Source organism: Gadus macrocephalus, chromosome 16 (genome assembly GCF_031168955.1).
Source record: "Gadus macrocephalus chromosome 16, ASM3116895v1".
NCBI classification, from domain to species: Eukaryota; Metazoa; Chordata; class Actinopteri; order Gadiformes; family Gadidae; genus Gadus; species Gadus macrocephalus.
Window position 1 is genome coordinate 11,701,317 of NC_082397.1, and position 19,060 is coordinate 11,720,376.

Sequence of the window (19,060 nt, forward strand, 5' to 3'; positions counted from 1 at the left end):
TCAGTAGGCCTACATGTTCTACACAGCCAAGTGCTCACACCTACCCTGTACGTTTGCTCAAGGGCAGCTTACTTGACTAGGGGAGTCGTTTATTGTCAGTGGTCTTTAACCTTGATACATAAATCCTTATTGTGACGCCCCAATGTCGACTGGGCTGTTACTGGGTCAGGGAATCCCTTATCCCCATCTCATATTGCACACAGTGTAGCTCCCCACTGCGGTGGAACATTCACCAACGTATTACACTATATTATCAATGGTGAATGTTCCTCTTTTGGAAATAACTTTCCTGTGTACCTCTGTGTATTTTAGTCCGATGAAGAGCAACATCGATGATGCATCCTCCTCCACGTCCTGCCCCCTCTCCTCTGGAGCAGCCCCGGGTGCAGAGCGACCTCGTTCCACCGGCCCTAATAGGACGGCAAAACCAGGCCTCGCTCCAGCTCATCACGACGCGCTTTTAATTAGGTACAAAGGACCGTTTGAAAACGTGGAGCCCCAGCGGAGCGCGGGCCGGATATAACCGCGGCCGCTCCCGCCTCTGTCCCGGGCGTCTCCGGAACGGTGCCTGACAGCCGGGGACGCCCCTCCTCCTGACTCTGGGCTCCCCTCCTCAGGCCCCTGTCTTCAGTGGGTCTGCAGGGTCTCTGGGTGGCTCTGGCAGCAGTCTCTGGTCCAGTGGCCCACATCCGGTCCCACAGACACACTGACCCACTGTCACTGGGAAGGGGATGCCGGGCGGCTGCGGGCTGTCTCTCAACGCTGCGCATCAGGGCCCGGGGGAGGGGGGGGGGGCGCATGGACAGTACCAGCCGCATGGTACTGGGTTTGACCCCCGTAACAGATGGACTCTCAGACAGTACCGGCTGAATGGTACTGGGTTTGATTCCCGTATATCTGCAGACCAACTGTAGTGTCCTTGAGCAAGAGGCTTGTCATCATAATTACAATGGACTTAAACAAATACTGGTAATAGGAATAATTTAAAGAGATTAAATTGCAATGGCACTGTTTCTATGCATGTCCTATGTTAAACCTTGGCTTATATGCTCGTATTATTTAATTATCCATTTCATTATGTATAGTAATTATCGATAAAAGAAAATTGATTTCTCAAAGCTTACAACCTAGGCTCAATACGATACAACTCATATTCAAATGCAAGACGTATGCATGTTGACACATGCCGAACAAAATGACCCTCCTGTATCTTACTTTATTCTCGCGACACCATGATTTATTTTTTCTTATATCAAGCGCTCTGGAATGTTCCGTGGTTGCTGGGGCACGAAGCCACTGAGTGCATGAATCGCTCAGAGACTCTTGGTTCTCCTGGGGATTTAAGGGTGAGGATCCAATCATCTGGGGAATTCAGCACTTTGCCCGGGGCACATTTCATCTAATTAAGATATAAATAGCTGAGAGGTATGGTTTTTGCTAAAAATTAGGTTACTTTATGGGGGTGTAACCAAACCTATATACACAGATGACCATAATGTGATCCAAACGCTCTTTTAAAATGATAATGCTAGAATTAAGATCAACTTTAAAAAAAAGTTGAATGCCACTTTATCTTTGTTAGTTTTCTGTTAAAACTGTTGGTGTGTGTGTGTGTGTGTGTGTGTGTGTGTGTGTGTGTGTGTGTGTGTGTGTGTGTGTGTGTGTGTGTGTGTGTGTGTGTGTGTGTGTGTGTGCGTGTGTTTTTCCCAGCGGATGTTTTGACCAATGTGTGTTCAATCACAGTCTTAAGACATGGTCTACTTCGTACAACCTAGATTTCCCACAGATGCATTGGAATGATTAGTCAAAACTTGTCCTCATTTCTGAATTCTCCATGACATCATGTGGTGTGTAGGCCCGCCCATGGGGCGTCGGCTTGTGAGGTGTGACACAGTTACCGTGGATACAAACTACATCTGTCAGGGAGTCTGCGACAGTGTCCGTCTCCCCGGCCATCCCCAGCGATCCTCTCTGACTCCCAGTCCGGTAAGACCGTTTACTCTTCTTTGAATACGTTGTCTGTAGGCTACTTGAGACAGTTGTTTGTTTATCGGTCCATCAATTCATAGGAACTCATAGCATAGGCAGATACACTACTCATTCATGAGGATAAAGGAAGACCTGTTAAAAGTTTAAATGAGTAAATATTATGTATTCCTGAAGTATATTCAGATATAATTTCGTTTTTTATTCTTTACATTTATGTTTGTTTTTTCATTTAGTGCAATCAATTACTTTGCTTCCAAGCCAAAAACAAATTAAGAGTATCATATTACTTCAAATAATGAATCCAGTTAGGAAAAGTTGTATAGGCCTACCACCTTTGAATGTACATTCCTAGTTCATACGTTTAGGTTTGACTAATGATCATTAACTAGGTTACTTATTGCCTTTGATTCTAAGCAATAAACATGTCTTGTAACGATTATAAATTAACTTAATTGTAATCCATATAGGCTACGTATGTATGCAGCTGAACCTTTCAAAAACCATACCTTTGTCTCTTAAACTAACACTTTGCCCGCTGCTAAATGCAATTAGCTGATATTCGAGTTAGATGTGTTTATGTATTATTTTATTCAAATTGCAAATAGAAAACAACAAAAAAAGTTTGACTGAAAATGTACTGCTCCATGCTATTTGGTTGTGTTTTCCAAGGCAGATTGTGAGGCCATCTGCCCAGCATGACGCACCAGGGCCCCACGCTGTCCGCCGTGCAGAAGAAGGACCTCCAGGACACAGCGCTCCGCATTGTCGCTCCGGGGAAGGGCATCCTGGCGGCGGACGAGTCTGTTGGTCTGTCCCGCTCTCCGTACACCACGCTAAACGCATCAAACGTGTTGTTATTGGCCTTGTTAGAACTAGATGAGGCGCGGTGGCCAGGATGGTGTAGGGGCCAGAGGGGGGCAGTCCGGGAGGCGGGTGGGTTCCCTCCCCTGTGTACCCTGTGTCCGCAGCAACAGCAGGGGCGTTGCGAGGTAGTGTGGGGGCCCCAAGCAAAAATTCTTAGGGGCGATTGTTGACGGGGGACGGGGGGGGGGACGGGGGGGTATGGAGCGATTATTGTTATTTTTTTATTTTATTTTTTTGGGGGGGGCATTTTGGGGGCCCTAGTAGTGGCCCGGGGCCCCAAGCAATTGCCTGGTATGCCTAATGGGACGCGGCGCCTCTGAGCAACAGGCCTCCTTTGCGGCGTGTAGCTCAACCCACACCGTCCACAAAGACACACTTTAGACGAGCTACACGTTTCCTATTCAGTCCTCAAGAAGACACCGTAAGTCGCTTTGGATAGTGACTTACGGTGTCTAAGTGACTGTAAAAAGAATTGTGTCACTCATCCAAAGAGCGTGTCCTTTTCGGAAAGCGAAAGTGAAACTTTGTTTGTGTGAGGCAACTCGGTGTGGAGTGTCGGTCATGGGATGAAGCGTGTCCCTGGCAGCGTGGGCGAGCCCGGTGTGTTTGTGCTCTAACAGGCAGCATGGCCAAGCGGCTGGCCCAGGTGGGCGTGGAGAACACGGAGGAGAACCGCCGCCAGTACCGGCAGATTCTGTTCAGTGCCGACGAGCGGATCAACGCGTGCATCGGCGGAGTGATCTTCTTCCACGAGACGCTTTACCAGCACTCGGACGGCGGCGTGCCCTTCGTCAAGATGATCCGCGACCGCGGCATCCTGATCGGTGTCAAGGTGGGGTTATGGTGCTGGTACACAAACACGCACGCATACGTGCACATACACGCACGCGCACATCTGCGTGCACACACATGCAGGTGCACCCACAGATGGGTTTGGATGATTGGTGTCAAGGTGGGGTTACGGTGCTGGTAGGCCTATGCAAACACGCGCGCACGCGCGCGCACACACACGTGCGCACACAGTTGGGTCAAAGTACTGTTTTTGTACAGTGAATACAAAAGGTTTTTGTGCATTTAAAACAAACGTATCTGTCATCCTTTCATTCTCAGGTGGACAAGGGCGTTGTTCCATTGGCTGGCACTAGTGGGGAAACCACCACACAGGGTAGGATACGTTTACCTTAGTTCATTAGTTGGTTTGTATAATTAGTTATTTTGTGTGTATGCGTTGTTTTGGTTTCGTATTTCTTTCTCCCACACGGTGATACTATCTGTGAAGCACTCTCGTGATCTCTCCTGTAACCCCCCCGCAGGCCTGGACGGGCTGTCCGAGCGATGCGCTCAGTATAAGAAAGACGGCGCCTCCTTCGCTAAGTGGCGCTGCGTGCTCAAGATCAGTGACACCAATCCCTCGAGCTTGGCCATCACGGAGAACGCTAACGTCCTGGCGCGCTACTGCAGCATCTGCCAGCAGGTGAGGAGTTCAGCACCATCGCCCCGTAGCATTTGAGCTTTGGCTACAAAGCTGGTACGATGGTCCTTCTAGAGCCCCAAGGGCCAAGGCCAAGTGTACTACTCCGACTCCGTAATCCGACTCCGTAACTACGGAAACCCCTGGAGCATTCGAAGTTCTCCATCGGGATGTCGGATACGCAAAGCGATTCGCTAACCGATCGATCTTATATGTTGACTACAAACCATGTAAATAGTGTTGTAAGTAAACTTCCAAAAGCTTTTCAAATCGTGTTTGGTGTTCTATTGGTCCTTAATGTGCAAAGTAAACAATGGATGAAGTAAATAAGGTGCAAAGTCAAACTGGGAAAAGTGATTCCAGAAATGATTTTGTTAGAGGATTCTTGCAGTCTCCCTTGCATTGACGGACAGTCTACGGACAGCACTTAACGGAGGACTATAAATCGGCCTTCAGTCCCCATCCTATGTGCGTTTCCTGCTTTGCAGAATGGAATCGTGCCCATCATCGAGCCGGAGCTGTTGCCCGACGGCGATCATGACCTGAAGCGCTGCCAGTATGTCACTGAGAAGGTAGGTCCTCCGTGATCTGCCTCCCATGTCCTCTGAGACGGATACCGGCACAGCGTCACACCCAAGCAACCGGTACACACGTCAGCAAAATAAAAACATCTGTAAAACAATGTCTGCTTACATTTCACACCTGTTTATACTGCATCTATGTATACATTACAGTTGTTATTGTGTTTTTATTTTATTCTACTTATTCATGTCCAGTATTATACATTATTTATTAATTTTAGTTTATTTAGGTCTCAGCTCTCTTATGCCGCTTTTCCACTGCATGGTACCAGCTCGACTCGACTCGACTCGACTCGACTCGCATTTTTTGCGTTTCCACCGCGAAAACATGGTATCTGGTACCTGAAGTGGCTGCTTTTTCTAGTACCGCCTCGCTCTAGGTTCCAAGCGAGCTGAGCCGATGCTAAAAGGTGACGTCGGCAGACAGCCGGCCACTGATTGGCCAGAGAGTGTGACGAAGTCACGAGAGCGACATGGCAACCATGCTGGTAACAGCCATAGCAGCGCCACAGCCAACATATTCCACTTCTTCAACTTCTTCAACATGCCAGCTAATAATACGAACACGAATACCATCGCATCGATGTCCTCCATTGTTGTTATGTGGGTTCTGTCCATGTGTGGGTTGCGTAGGTGTTGTTTGCGTCGCGTACAAAAATACGTCACGGCCCTTTCGCGCAGCCGACCCCGCCCACGTCCAGGAGGTACTATTTGCGGTGGAAAAGGACCCGTGCTGCTACCGTGTCGAGTCGTGTCGTGTCGAGTCGTGTCGAGTCGAGCTACATGTGCGGTGGAAAAGCGGAATTACTTGTGTTTCTCTTATACCTTCCTTTTTATACTGCGCTAATGAAGGAGCCTGAGACTCAAGAATTCCATTGCCAGCACCTGCTTCTGTAATTGTTGTGCATATGACAATAAACCATCCTGAAAAGACGGGAACGAGGGGAATGTCCGGAGCCACGTTCAGACTCAGGAGCCGGGTGTTGGTTTCCCCAGGTGCTGGCCGCGGTCTACAAGGCCATGTCAGACCACCATGTGTACCTGGAGGGCACCCTGCTCAAACCCAACATGGTGACCCCCGGACACGCCTGCTCCACCAAGTACAGCCCGGAGGAGGTAGCCATGGCAACGGTCACCGCCCTGCGGCGCACTGTTCCACCGGCCGTTACAGGTCACTTCCTCTCATCCCCACCCCCCCACCAGAGGGAGACATAAACCACCACGTTATTACTCTTAGCTGTTAAAGGTCCCATGACATGCCACCAGGGGTAGCCGTTACAAGCATTCTGAAAATCTGCCTCTTCTGACGTCACAGGTGGGCGTGTCCACCTAGATGTGTGCTGGATAGATCAGTCTGCCGGCCTACCCAGTGAACTACTGTAGCAAACGTTACTCATCTATCCGTCACACATCTAGGTGGACTCGCCCACTTCTGATGTCAGAAGAGGCTGATTTTCAAAACGGCTTGTAACGGCAACCCCTGGAGGCATGTCATGGGACACCTTCATGGATGTTTTTTTTCCCCTTTTTCCTTGTGCAGGAGTGGCTTTTCTCTCAGGAGGGCAGAGCGAGGAGGAGGCCTCTGTGAACCTCAACGCCATCAACACCTGCCCGCTGGCCACGCCCTGGGTCCTCAGCTTCTCGTACGGCCGCGCCCTGCAGGCCTCTGCCCTCCGGACGTGGCGTGGCCACAAGGAGAACCAGAACGCCGCCACGGAGCAGTTCATCAAGAGGGCTGAGGCAGGTGTCTGTACTGGGTTGAGCTGGGGGGCAGCACAGTGTAGCGGGAAGCTGGCCTGACATCTCCAGACCATTCCGCTGATGCCAGTGAGTTCCCAGGGGCGTTCAAACAGGCATCAAACGGGGCGCCGACCAAAAATGCCTTTGGATGCAATTGGATAGACCTCGCACCAATCAGAGCGATGAAACATGTGACACGTCATCAGCAGCCCTCTTGGTTGTTCATTCAAATGTCTCAACGGCGCTCCCATAGTGGTCGCCTCTGCACTGTGATCACATTAAACCCACCCCACATTAGATAAACAGTGTTGATTGGCCCGGCCAGGGACCCGGTCTCCTGGAAATCCTTCCGAACCAGAGGGTAGCCAGACGCATCTGCCTGAGCAAATAAGACTTTGCTCAGGCAGATGCGTTTGCAGATTAGTGCCGGATTAGTCCAGGCTAGTTGTGAGGGTGTTCCAAGCCAGAAGGTAACGGCGTCAGATCCCCAATGTCCCAAGTCTACGTAGGCTTCCTAGAACACTATAGGGCACGATAATGCAGGCAGACCTACGGCTGGGCGATTAATTTAAATTTGCACGCGATTTCGATTTTAGCGTCAACCGATCACAAAACTAATATAATTTAGTTGTTTATTTTATTTTATTTTTATTAAATGTTTTATAGAAAGCTGAACAGCTGGATATATATATATCTTTACCTTCTTTTAGATTTGAACATTTTCTTTTTGACCAAAAAAGAAAATCGAAATTACAAAGTGTTTCTCAGTTGCATCATGTTTTCAATCTCAAAAATAATCGTTCGAATAATCGTGATTTCAATATTGACCAAAATAATCGTGATTATGATTTTTTTCCATAATCGAGCAGCCCTAGGTAGACCTCAATAATAAATCCTTCGTCCATCTGATCAGCCATGCGATAAGCGTGGCCAGTTGGTGCTGTGTGACGAGTTTCAGTTTTATTTTTTGTTTCCTGCCCGTAGGTGAACAGCTTGGCGTGTCAGGGGAAGTACACCGGGGGGGAGAATGGCGGCGAGCGCGGACCACACCTGTACGGGCCCGGTCATGCGTACTGACCCCCCCCTGGAACAGCCTGTGTGCTCTCAGCTGCACCAACTCCAATGGTCCACCACCCCTCCCCTGTTAACTCCTCCAGGAGATCTGTAGTGTGGTGCTTTAGGGATTTACAAAATGTGCCAATAGCTTGGCATAGCTAACAATGGATTGTCATAAATAATCGAATGCAAGCAAACTGGTTTGATGAACACTGACATGGAGGTTTATAGATTTGATCCAAGCGCAATGAGACTCCTGGTTTTGCCCGTTGGTTAAATGTTTGAAAGCATGCATGATCCGTTCATATTAACTGTTGACTATTGTATGGATACAAATGTTGCAGTATGAATAGTTTCTTTATTGTGTATATCTAATTGTAGTGCAATAGCAACCACTGTGTGCATTGTGTATAGTAGGCTCACCATTTAACTCGGCTGCCTTTAAACATTTTGCAAGCTTTTATGTAACCTTTGTCTATTAGTTGCTGGTTTAGTTTGCACTGAAAATATTAATATTATTGATATCCATGTGCACCTGAAAACAAAACAATAAATACTGTTCACTCACCCTGTGTATTATTGGTTTTAAATGGTGTAACATTAATCATTTTGTGAGTATGCAATGTTGTACAATGTTTTGCCAAAATAATACGTTCCCCACTTGTGTGGAGGACATTTCATTATAAAGAAAAGTTTGTATCTAGGCCTACATGAAATAATCACGGTCAACAGTTGAGAAATAGGTCTACTACGTGAAAGGTATGTATTTCAGAATTAATGCATAATAAATAGATCTAGTGTACATTGTTCCTTTAAAAAACATATTTAGATAAATCATAAGTTGAAGTCAATATTAATAAAACGCAAAGTAACAGGAGTAAAGTACTCCTAATTAACCTGTCCAATTAGTGCACTATTTAGTTTTGCGGAAGCGGTGGAATCTTTCGCTCTCCCTAAATGCACGTTTCCGGAATCCTGGAGCTCGAAGAAGACGCGCGGCGGCCTGAAGGAACCGGGAGGCGACGAGTGGCGTGCGGGATCGGCTTCTCATCGTAGTAAACCTGCGGACTAGGGGGGCGGAGTACCAATCGTGCCGCGGCTTATTCTGGGGTCCCACCCGTTTTCATTTTTGACCGTTGGGAGATATTAAAAAGCACTTTATCTGAGCCGTGCACGACGTTCTCCGCGTGCCCGCCGCCCGACAAGATAACAACACGTTAACGCGGGTTAGCTTGTAGATCGGAGAGCTAGTCGGCTAGCCGCCATGTCAGGGAGCGTTGTGCGAGGACCCGCGGGGAACAACGACTGCCGGATCTACGTGGGGAACCTCCCGCCTGACATTCGCACTAAGGACGTGGAGGACGTGTTCTACAAATACGGAGCGATAAGGGACATCGACCTGAAGAACCGGAGAGGAGGACCCCCGTTCGCCTTTATTGAATTCGAAGACCCCAGGTAACGGGCTAACGCTAGTTAGCATGCTAGGCTACGTTAGCCATGTTGTGTGGCTAACTCACGCGTGCGCCGAGGATGCTCAAGGGCCTAAAAGAAGACGCTCTCTGCTCGCATTGCGTGCGTTTAATCCTCTAAAACCTGGTATTTGAACCGCTGCATGCTGTAGATGTGACCCAGGGTGGGTGTGCTGGTTGGGGGAGACCTTTGGACGTGAGCACTATCCCCTTGTAGCGTGTTATCTCCCCATGCCGGCGGCATAACGTTACTGTGCATTGTTGTGGGCATCGAGGGCAAACACTCCTGGCTGCACCGCCACTTGTCTTGGGAGCACTGGTTTCTTTGGGAGTGATTGCCTTGCAAGTACACGTCCCAGGGAATGGTTTCGGTTTGACTGTTTCCATGCATGTTTTGTGTGCATGCCGGTGCATGGATGAATGGAGGGCGGACCTGCAGACATGACCGCAGTCGCTAACTTAGCCGAAGATTATGGATGTCAGACGTGCGGCAAATCCACCGCCTCCTTTACATTTCAACCACTGGACGGTGTCCTCGCGCTCCAACCCTGGCCATTACTCTCTTCCCAACAGGGACGCAGACGACGCAGTTTACGGACGCGACGGCTATGATTACGATGGTTACAGACTCCGCGTTGAGTTCCCCCGGAGCGGAAGGGGGTCGGGGAGAGGTGGGGGCGGCGGCGGAGGAGGATTCGGCGGTGGTGATGGAGGAGGAAGAGGAGGAGGAGGAGGTGGTGGTGATCGCGGCGGCGGCGGCGGCGGCGGCGGCGGCGGCATCGGTGCTCCAAGGGGCAGATACGGGCCTCCATCCAGGCGCTCCGAATACAGAGTCATTGTCTCCGGTAAGAGGGCGAAAAAAAACCTGCTTTTGTTCCAACTCTGCGTCTTACTTTGTCTTGAATTGAGCAGCAGCCGCTACTGTCAGATGTTGACACTCCCTGTTGTGTTCACCAATCAGTCATTAACGCGAAAGGAATGGGAATGCCTTCCCTGAGTAATCTTGAACATGTAAAGTACAGGAAAGGACTAGTCAGTAGTTGGAATTAAGTTCTATGAAATACAAACAAACGATCTGTTCACCCTTCTCTCTTCCTAAATAATAAATAACTGACTGTCACAAATGGGAACTTTCATGCTGTAAATTGACTTAAGTTTGTGTTTTGGGAATGACAGGGATTTGGGTTTCCTGAAATTCCCTCATGGAATTAACAATTGTGTGCGTGCGCAGGTCTACCCCAGAGCGGCAGCTGGCAGGACCTCAAGGACCACATGCGTGAGGCGGGAGACGTGTGCTACGCCGACGTCTTCAGGGACGGCACCGGCGTGGTCGAGTTTGTGCGCAAGGAAGACATGACGTACGCCGTGAGAAAACTGGACAACACCAAATTCCGCTCGCACGAGGTATGTGTGCCGCTTTGAGTAACTCTAGGGATTCTAGTTTTTGTTCCCCCAAGTTTTTCTTTTCCAAGGTAAGTGCCGTCGCGTCGGCGCCCCCCAAACCCCCCCCCCCCTCTCAAAACGGCGTCTGGTGATGTCGATGCGCCACACGGGGATGCTGTTCTCCAAGCTGAGTTCTCTTCTGTCACCCAGGGAGAGACCGCGTACATTCGCGTGAAAGTCGACGGCCCCCGGAGCCCGAGCTACGGCCGCTCCCGGTCCCGGAGCCGCGGCAGCCGCAGCAGGAGCCCCACCAGCCGCAGCGCCACCCGCAGCCGCAGCAACTCCCGAACCCGTGGCCGAGGATCGCCGCGCTACTCCCCCCGGCACAGCCGCTCCCGCTCCCGCTCCTAAATCTTTTCCAAGTGTTTTGGCTTTTTTTTCTTTTTTTTTGTTCTTCTGCTACCCAATCTGAACGCCCTATGTCCCCCCCTGTACCCCCTTCTCTCTCTCGCTCTGCCTCCTCTCCCCCCCCCCCCCTGCTGTTTTACCCATTGTTGGTTTTTTCCAGATGTCAAGTTTTTTAAGTTGTTTTGCATTTCACGTCTCGATGTATTTGGATGTAGGTATCTCCACCTACTGCTCTGTCCATCTGTTTTTGCCCCCCCTCCCCCCTTTTGTGTTTTTAGTTAATTTTTGTCTTCTCAGAATTTGCAACGTTAAACTGCTGTGATCGGGTTCAAAAAGGTTGAGTAACTTGCCCTCAACGTTTTTGAAAAAGTTGGAAAGTTGCCTTTTTTATTTTTTTATTATGTGGGGGGAGGGGGGGGGGGTGATCTGGACGGAGGGATTCACTCTGCTTTAACTGTATTTTACCCTTGTGTCTTCCTTTAGACATCTGAAGATAAGGATTAAACAATGATTTGGAATAAAACCAGTGTGGAGCACATGTCATTTGTATGGTCAGGATAGGACCTCTATTGAGGAGCAGGAGCAGTCAGGTGGAGCCGATGGTACGCTCCCTATTCCCTACTTTGAGGTTTTCCCTGGTGTCTGTATGGTGCTGAAGCTCAATGTGCTGTGCATTGCTTTTTTGTTTTTCCTTAAAGGCTGCCCTAGTCATAGGCCAGGTTGTACTAACCTGTGTCATTTTTCCGACCTTGTAAGCTTTTTATGGTCACATGTAATCTAAATTGTTCCGTTTTTTTGTTTTCTTCACCCCTGGGAGAGTTAAATCCCTTTTATAGTTAGTTTCATCAATTTGAGTTACATGGTGCTCATTGGCGTTTTCCTCAAACAATGTGTAGTCATGAGTGATCATAAAAAGAAAATCTGGATTAGGCCCAGCTCTGACATTTATTCTAACGGTTTCCTCTGATTTTCTTCCTGGTATTTCAAGGTTTTGATTGGAGGAGTGGATCCCAATCCTTGCCGCTGGATGAGTGGATCGATTAGGGAAGGGATAGGCAAGGATGGATGCTTGGAACAGGATTCGTTCTCCAGGAATCAAATGAGTTAAGAACTAATTATGGAGTCCCAGAGCAACTTTTTTTTTTTTTTTTAATAGCCTATCTTAATTTTTTTTTATCGACACGGCTTTATTTACAAGGAAACGAAACAGAGGACCAGGAGGTTGGATCACAGGATGGAATCGTAGATGCCTGGTATGAGGGATATCAAATTGGGTGGTTTTGGGATGTCATTTGGGTAGTAGTTTGTATCTTTGCCTAATTTTTATTTTCTCTTAGCATTTTCAATAAAAACTTTTAAAATGTGAATTGAGTGGTTTGCCTTTATTCATAGGGTCCACTGAAATTATTCTGGAGAGCAACTGATATAACTGATAATAAAACAGGCAGAAGATGGTGTAAATGTTATAAATTTGTACACCAAACCTTTTCAACTGAAAAAGCCATATTATATACACTGCTTTGAGTTTTTTTTTTTTACAGGGCCAAATAAAGGCATTTCATTATACAGTAGTGACAATACCCCCCCCCCCCCCCCGTGTTGTATCGTCAGTGGTGCATTGTGGGTTGAAATAAGATGCTGGCAGATGGGAGCAGGAGGAGAATGCTCACAACACACGGAGGGCGAGCTGCTCAGCCAATGAGAGGAGCGCAGCGTAGAGTGAAGGGCGGGTGAGGATTCGTAGCATAGCTGACGGACTACCTACATGGTTGTGCAAATCTGAAGGGATATTAGTCTTTGGTAAATCAGTACAATTGATCTTCAGACACCACAAGTATCCAAAGAGTCCGGTAAAAGGTGAGTGTGGTTTGCTTCGAGAGACGCATGCGACATATTCATGTGGTGGCCCGTTTGGTTTGAATCCTTCAGCTGTCGATTTCTAATGGCGGTTAATTATTGTAGCTTACATGACTTGACCCATGCTACGAGTCATTATTATCACTGTGTAGCCATCAGGGAGTTGCAAACGTTTGAAACGAATGAGCCATTAACCGAGGGAGGACCGTCCCCTTGACGCCTCTCCAGTCCAGAGAACCTGCCTACATGGCGAAGTGATTTGGCCAAGTAATTTAACTCCACCTGGATCAAGTTTCACAGAGCATCTATGCAACGCCCATGCCGCCTGGGCAAAAGATGCAATGAGTTGCATAGTTATGGATCATCACACATTTTTCCAAATGGTCGATTAATGTCTGCGTATACCCACGACAGCACGTATGCCATTGGTCCGTCACGTTCAGCCACCACGTGTGGGGTCGGTTTCATGTTTGTGTCTCCCCAGCAGCCATCATGACAGACCGGAAGGCCGTGATAAAAAATGCAGACATGTCCGAGGACATGCAGCAGGATGCAGTGGATTGTGCCACCCAGGCCATGGAGAAATATAACATAGAGAAAGACATCGCAGCATACATCAAGAAGGTGAGCATGGACCATATTTCTTTAGCCTACATCTAAAATTGTATTTTATTATCAGTCCCATTTTCAACTCTAAGGCGTGGGTCCAAACTGTTCTCACCTTTTCCCTTCTGATCGTTTCAGGAGTTTGATAAGAAGTATAACCCGACCTGGCACTGCATCGTCGGGAGAAATTTTGGCAGCTATGTTACCCATGAAACAAAGCATTTTATTTACTTCTACCTGGGCCAAGTGGCCATCTTGCTCTTCAAGTCTGGGTGATTGGTTGCGCTGAAGCAGTGAGTTCCTCTACGTGTAACTTTAGCAAGAATGCACTGGTGGCCGATGTCTCGCATACACAAATAATGACATACCATATTTGATGCAAACCAGCCATGCGCATTGCATGGACTTCACACTATTTAATATGTATGTTAAAGTAAGTTTACTTTTCACCAGTTGCCATTTGAATGCAACTGGGGTAGTTTTGTTAATGTTATTCAATCTAGGTCTCACAAGATTTCCCAAACGTCCCTTGATTGTATAATGGCGGAAAGCTACAGAATGCAAGTTCTTGTGTGGCAGAAGCCGCAACGCTGAGCCCCTTCAATCGGGTCTGTGGCCTTCATCTGCTGTTAAAACAAGAAAGAAATCGAATGGGTGTGCATCAGTTGAACCTCATCCTACATGGCTTATTGCCCAATATGTTAAATTAAACTGTGAAGGACTGAAGATGACGATTGGCTCTTATTGATTCCAGTAGTTTCCACCCGATCACACATCCTCTCAGAGCCCGGCGGAAGACTACTGCTTTACCATACACCGGATCACCGACCATGTAACTCCCAATGTACATTTAGTTCATGTAGTGAATTGGTAGATCCGAAAGCATCGTAACACTTTCAAAAAACGAAAGATAGCTTTGAGGTCAGGTTTGTGTTTAACCTCCGTCTGAACACAATTGTTGGGAGGACGCAAGTAAATCCTTCACATCAAAATCACTGTCTGTCCTGTCCGACAAAACCATGGCAAAACAATAACCAACCGCCAATCAAGCGAGCGCAATGGTTTCTGGGTAGTTGACACTAGTGATATTAGTTTAATTTGCTTTGATATGTACTGTGAACAAGTGGAAGGACCTATGCTTGGTACAAATGCATATACTATTGGACAGACAATGTTAAATTAAGTAAAGAAATCGTCTTCTGGTCATTCTGATGACCACATGCAATGTGTCCAACCTACCCTTTAATCGATAGTGCTATCTTAATTCAGCACAGGATTAATCCTGGTCTAAGACACTGAACTTGATATCATTTGGGTGTCCAAACGTTAAGTTAAAGTGACAATGCACAACGTCTGCTCAATTATTAAATAGGCCAATGTTTTGTTGGTAGTAACAAAAAATGTGTTGTCTTTTGCGTAAAGGACTGAATGTTAACCAAATTCTGTTTTGGTAGTCTCTTCATAGCAATGAATACAGTGTTGATTTCTACATTGTTTCCGTGAATGGACATCATTCTCATGGAGAATCTTCCCAAATTAATATCAATAACAAATGATTTTGTATCGTTTTCCTCTGGCATGTTTGTATTCTGTGTCTATAGGAGCTATTCCAATGCTGGTCAATTTGCACAAGACGTGCCTGTTATTGTTCTGAACTGTTACTGGCTTGAATACAATTGCACTTGATAACAATTATCCAGTAGGTTACGATGGAACAAAAACAGTGTCAATCCAAAATTAAATTCAACTTCAGTGCAAGACGTGTGTTTTTTTGCCTTTATGTTCAATAAAAGAAGCAGAACAATGTAGTAAGTGAGTGATTATTCCTGGAGACAAAAGTGGGACAATGTATTTCGCCAAGCTCTAGAGAGTTTTAGATTTCTCTGAAATGGCTGGACTCCACACACTTTCATCAGGTTATCCACATCCTGCCAGCATGTTATTAAGAAAATGGATAAAACTGATCAATGTTTGTGTCAATCTTTGAACGTATAAAATGGAATTAATCTAGCGTTTCCTTTGGAAAGGTATAGGAATCATGGATCATTTTGAGGTTTTCTAAGGTTTCTGTGTATACGCAGCATTCAGTCCGGAGGAGTACTGCGGTGAGTTATGCTGACAGGTTATCATTGGTTTATTTAATCATTGCAACAACCAACCCAGCAACTGGGTGCAAATGTTGTCAAGAGGAACCACACAATGGCCTGGATGACCTGCCATGACCTAACCTGTAATGTAGTATTCTTAGGCTCTCGCGTTGTTCTTGTGATCCCACTGAAGGTATGACCTGCTCCGCAAAGAAGCAACAATAGTTTTCCTTCGCTAGTGCTAACCATAGACTAAATAAGGTCCTGATCCTGTCATACAGTCTATGGCCTCCCCATGGCCCGCTGGCATACATCTCGCCCTGGCGTCTTGGGGCCTTTGTCGCACCAAGGGTTGTGTCTGCATGGTGCAGACCGGTGTTCAGTGGGACTAGGAGGACATGGACCTTTCTGGTGCTGGGGATGACCCCACATGGTTCTGATTTTCATAACCGGAAAATACTTTAACTCTGCCTCCATGCGTCATTTTTGTTGTTTCAACAATTTGTATTTTTAACAAAATAATCAAATTAAAGGGAGGGTGAAACAGTGCCAGGTTTATTTATTACTGCATCTTACCCTGAAGTGAGGAAATAACATTTGCATTTAGCGGACGCTTTCATCCATAGCTACTTGCAACCAATTTTACACACACTTTCAGAACAGATCACAATGCAGAAATCCATAAAGTTGACTTGTGTTTTGTAACTTAAAGTCCACAACCTCTTTCACATCAGATTACCACATGTGAACTCGTCTGTATGCATTTGTGGATCTCGTCAAGTTTTGTTCAACATGTACCGCAGCCGATCTGCAAATCTGGCTGCGTATAGCATCCGCCTGAACATTTAAAATAATATATAAAAAAACAAAACTTTAGCTGCCTCTTGGGAAAACTAAACATTTCCGTGATCAGTTCCGAGACCATACAAAAGTTACTTGAAAATGATATTTCAAAATTCCCATCTATACCTAGATATAGGATGTAGCCTACAGCTTAGTAGGCTACACATGTACTAGCACCGGAAGGAGGACCTATTCTAAACATATCAACAATATGTCAGCTGATTTAATGTAATGTCTTGTCAAAACAAAGTCGGCAGTGACTTTAAAAAGGAAATTCATAGTTACATCTCAGCCACAGCAGCAGAAGAAGAGATCAGACCCAGGTCGGAGCACAAGTGCTTGTCCCTAAACTTCATACTATCAGCCATGCCATGTCCGTTTTGATCTTCTGGTTCTCCATCACAAATTCCTTTTCCTCAGTACTGACCACTTCATGCTGATAAAGGTCATCCAGGAGACCTTTGATAACTGGGTTTGAAACTCCCTGCACAAATTGAGAACGGATTCGTCGAAGCAACTCTGGAAAATAAATCAAAAGGCAATATAAAATGACGACGTTCAAACACGATAGTTGATTAATTAAACTCTTCTTTATTGGGGTTAAGATAACATCTTTTGTCGCCCCAACTTGGTTCCGACAACGACCCTGATAGTTTGTTTGAATCTTGTTTTCCTGTTCAGATCAATAAATAAAAAAAAAAAACTTGCCTGTCATACAGAAGGCCAGGCATGTTCAAAGGCTTTTAGTCCCTTGCGCATTAAGATAAACACAGCTTACCTTCCATAGTTTATAGTAACGCGGCTTTGCGCCGATTCCATATACTTTAGTTTTTCCCGAAAAAAACTTCCTTGAGGCTAACAGCAGATTCTTTATTGGTTAGAATATTTTCTTTGACATTACACATTTCTATGACGTGTGTTTCATTCGTGCAGATAAACCATCATCAACAATTTAGTGTTGAGAATAATCATATCTCCTATGCAGGGCCGGATCTACCATTAGGGCCCACGGCACTGTGCCCAGGGGCCCGCCCCCAACCATTCCCAGCCAGTGGGGGGGCACCACACGAAAAAAACTTTTTATTTTTTTAATTTTTTTTATGAATGTTTGTACTCTTAAAATAGTTATGCATGGTATTATTAAATAGGGTATTCATTTAAAATTCATTATTAAAACGAATGTCATAAGAACAGCAATATAATGATTCTGAACAATATAGTGGCCGAATGTGACAGTTAACCCCCCTCCCATAACCTGCAGCGTCCTGTGATATCTATGCACCTGAACACAACGCAGTAGTCGGCGGAGTAAGACCAAGCCGGCTACACTTTATGTGTCATTATGTGTGTGTGTTAAAAATAATAATAATAAAAAAAATATATAGAATTTATTTTTCCTGATTTTTTTCGGGGAGGGGGGGGGGGGGGGCCTTCAGACATTTGTGCCCAGGGGCCTATGATTTGTTAATCCGGCCCTGCTCCTATGAATTGAATATGTCGAAGAGCTTTGGTCCAAACACCATACAGAGACCTACAACAGGGTTTTGAGGAACCCTCTCATGACTTGCTGGTATCTCTGCACTTTTCGGCTACCTTAATGGCAGGCTGTACGCAAACATTAAACAAATATCATTTTGGCTATATGGGAAAATTATAATCCTTGGTTCAATTTAACAATACATAGATTACTGGTCAACAACAGTAGCTTTTATTAATATGAATGTTTTGGATCGATCCACCACAACGTTTAATAGTTTAAACATCTTCCATGGCTCACCTGACTGACTGCTCTTTTGTCTTTGGCCTTGGCTTTGCTCTCCTGAAGAGAAGGGGGATGTTATGGCTGATTAAACGTGCTAGTTATCCTACTATCCGATTGGAACACCGACAATGATCCAAGGAACACAGCATCACATAGAAATGTGTACCTCTCGGACATTTATATGTGAAAAATCGTGTAGGCTATACTTATCCATGGCAGGCCATTGATTCTAGGGATTTATGGCATTATATCATAGAAATCAGCAGGTTGTATTCTGAGGGTTAGTAATACAAGTAGCCTAACGTTACAGAGAAACGATTGGGTGCTTTGCTTGTTGTCCTAAGAAGAAAATGTAATCAATCAATGTCTAGCCAGTTGTTTTGTCCAATAATATATTGCAAGAGAATTTGGACTGAAGTGAAGTAGGCTGACTGCCTGGAATACAAGATCGTATTATAAACAGGTTAAGAACAGGACACATGGGGCTCAATCGCACCCCACATACATTTGGAAACACGAGACATATAGAACAAGGTATATTGTTGTGTTTTTTTTAACCCTACAGGGTCTATTAGGAAAGTCAATTTAAATGTAGATGTCAACGTTTATTTATATATATATATATATATATATATATATATATATATATATATATATATATATATATATATATATATTGTTTTTATCTATCTATCTATCTATCTATCTATCTATCTATCTATCTATCTATCTATCTATCTATCTATCTATCTATCTATCTATCTATCTATATATATATATATATGATTTGTATTTAGTTTATATATTATTTGTATTTAGTTTATTTCTGTATTCATTTATAATTTTCGAGGATCCTGTCAGTCTAATGACCCACTCTCTACACTCTTCCGTCCAGTTGGTGGAAGTAAAGTACTGATACGATTGGTTTACTGCCATTAAAGCAG

The 19,060-nt window shown here is 45.7% G+C and overlaps 4 protein-coding genes across 8 annotated transcripts in view; all 4 read left to right on the forward strand.

The window, feature by feature from the left end:
- LOC132474547 (bridge-like lipid transfer protein family member 2) overlaps window positions 1-19,060 on the forward strand; it is a 77,887-nt gene that overhangs the window by 33,277 nt on the left and 25,550 nt on the right. The window lies entirely within an intron of this gene.
- Window positions 1,863-8,268, forward strand: aldoca (aldolase C, fructose-bisphosphate, a). 3 transcript variants are annotated; one of them, XM_060075152.1, is made up of 9 exons: window positions 1,863-1,986; window positions 2,663-2,796; window positions 3,474-3,685; window positions 3,964-4,018; window positions 4,167-4,327; window positions 4,813-4,896; window positions 5,902-6,076; window positions 6,446-6,649; window positions 7,630-8,268. In XM_060075152.1, exons 2-9 carry the CDS (start codon window positions 2,685-2,687, stop codon window positions 7,791-7,793), a joined length of 1,167 nt encoding a protein of 388 aa, XP_059931135.1. In that variant the 5' UTR covers window positions 1,863-1,986; window positions 2,663-2,684; the 3' UTR covers window positions 7,794-8,268. The 3 variants fall into 3 exon arrangements, with proteins under 3 accessions (XP_059931135.1, XP_059931136.1, XP_059931137.1); XM_060075153.1 differs by having other exon boundaries at window positions 1,864-1,986; window positions 2,659-2,796; XM_060075154.1 differs by having other exon boundaries at window positions 1,865-1,986; window positions 2,659-2,796; window positions 6,446-6,645.
- On the forward strand, window positions 8,652-12,328 carry srsf1a (serine and arginine rich splicing factor 1a). 2 transcript variants are annotated; one of them, XR_009529540.1, is made up of 5 exons: window positions 8,652-9,156; window positions 9,744-10,015; window positions 10,402-10,574; window positions 10,764-11,563; window positions 11,950-12,328. XR_009529540.1 is itself a non-coding variant. In XM_060074401.1 (4 exons), the coding sequence occupies exons 1-4, from the start codon at window positions 8,966-8,968 to the stop codon at window positions 10,962-10,964; spliced, it is 837 nt and encodes a 278-aa protein (XP_059930384.1). In that variant the 5' UTR covers window positions 8,652-8,965; the 3' UTR covers window positions 10,965-12,328. The 2 variants fall into 2 exon arrangements, 1 of the variants encoding a protein (XP_059930384.1); XM_060074401.1 differs by having other exon boundaries at window positions 10,764-12,328.
- On the forward strand, window positions 12,638-15,232 carry dynll2a (dynein, light chain, LC8-type 2a). Of its 2 annotated transcripts, none has more exons than XM_060074403.1 (3): window positions 12,638-12,818; window positions 13,306-13,442; window positions 13,563-15,232. In XM_060074403.1, exons 2-3 carry the CDS (start codon window positions 13,311-13,313, stop codon window positions 13,698-13,700), a joined length of 270 nt encoding a protein of 89 aa, XP_059930386.1. In that variant the 5' UTR covers window positions 12,638-12,818; window positions 13,306-13,310; the 3' UTR covers window positions 13,701-15,232. The 2 variants fall into 2 exon arrangements, with proteins under 2 accessions (XP_059930386.1, XP_059930385.1); XM_060074402.1 differs by having other exon boundaries at window positions 12,639-12,818; window positions 13,303-13,442.

Excerpts from the sequence above, each read along its gene's own strand:
- aldoca (XM_060075152.1), top strand. The coding sequence starts at position 2,685 with ATGACGCACCAGGGCCCCACGCTGTCCGCCGTGCAGAAGAAGGACCTC. Across the intron at positions 3,686-3,963 it reads GCATCCTGATCGGTGTCAAG|GTGGACAAGGGCGTTGTTCC; the intron begins GTGGGGTTATGG and ends TTTCATTCTCAG. Across the intron at positions 4,328-4,812 it reads ACTGCAGCATCTGCCAGCAG|AATGGAATCGTGCCCATCAT; the intron begins GTGAGGAGTTCA and ends CCTGCTTTGCAG.
- srsf1a (XM_060074401.1), top strand. The coding sequence starts at position 8,966 with ATGTCAGGGAGCGTTGTGCGAGGACCCGCGGGGAACAACGACTGCCGG. Across the intron at positions 9,157-9,743 it reads ATTGAATTCGAAGACCCCAG|GGACGCAGACGACGCAGTTT; the intron begins GTAACGGGCTAA and ends TCTTCCCAACAG. Across the intron at positions 10,575-10,763 it reads CCAAATTCCGCTCGCACGAG|GGAGAGACCGCGTACATTCG; the intron begins GTATGTGTGCCG and ends TCTGTCACCCAG.
- dynll2a (XM_060074403.1), top strand. The coding sequence starts at position 13,311 with ATGACAGACCGGAAGGCCGTGATAAAAAATGCAGACATGTCCGAGGAC. Across the intron at positions 13,443-13,562 it reads TCGCAGCATACATCAAGAAG|GAGTTTGATAAGAAGTATAA; the intron begins GTGAGCATGGAC and ends TGATCGTTTCAG.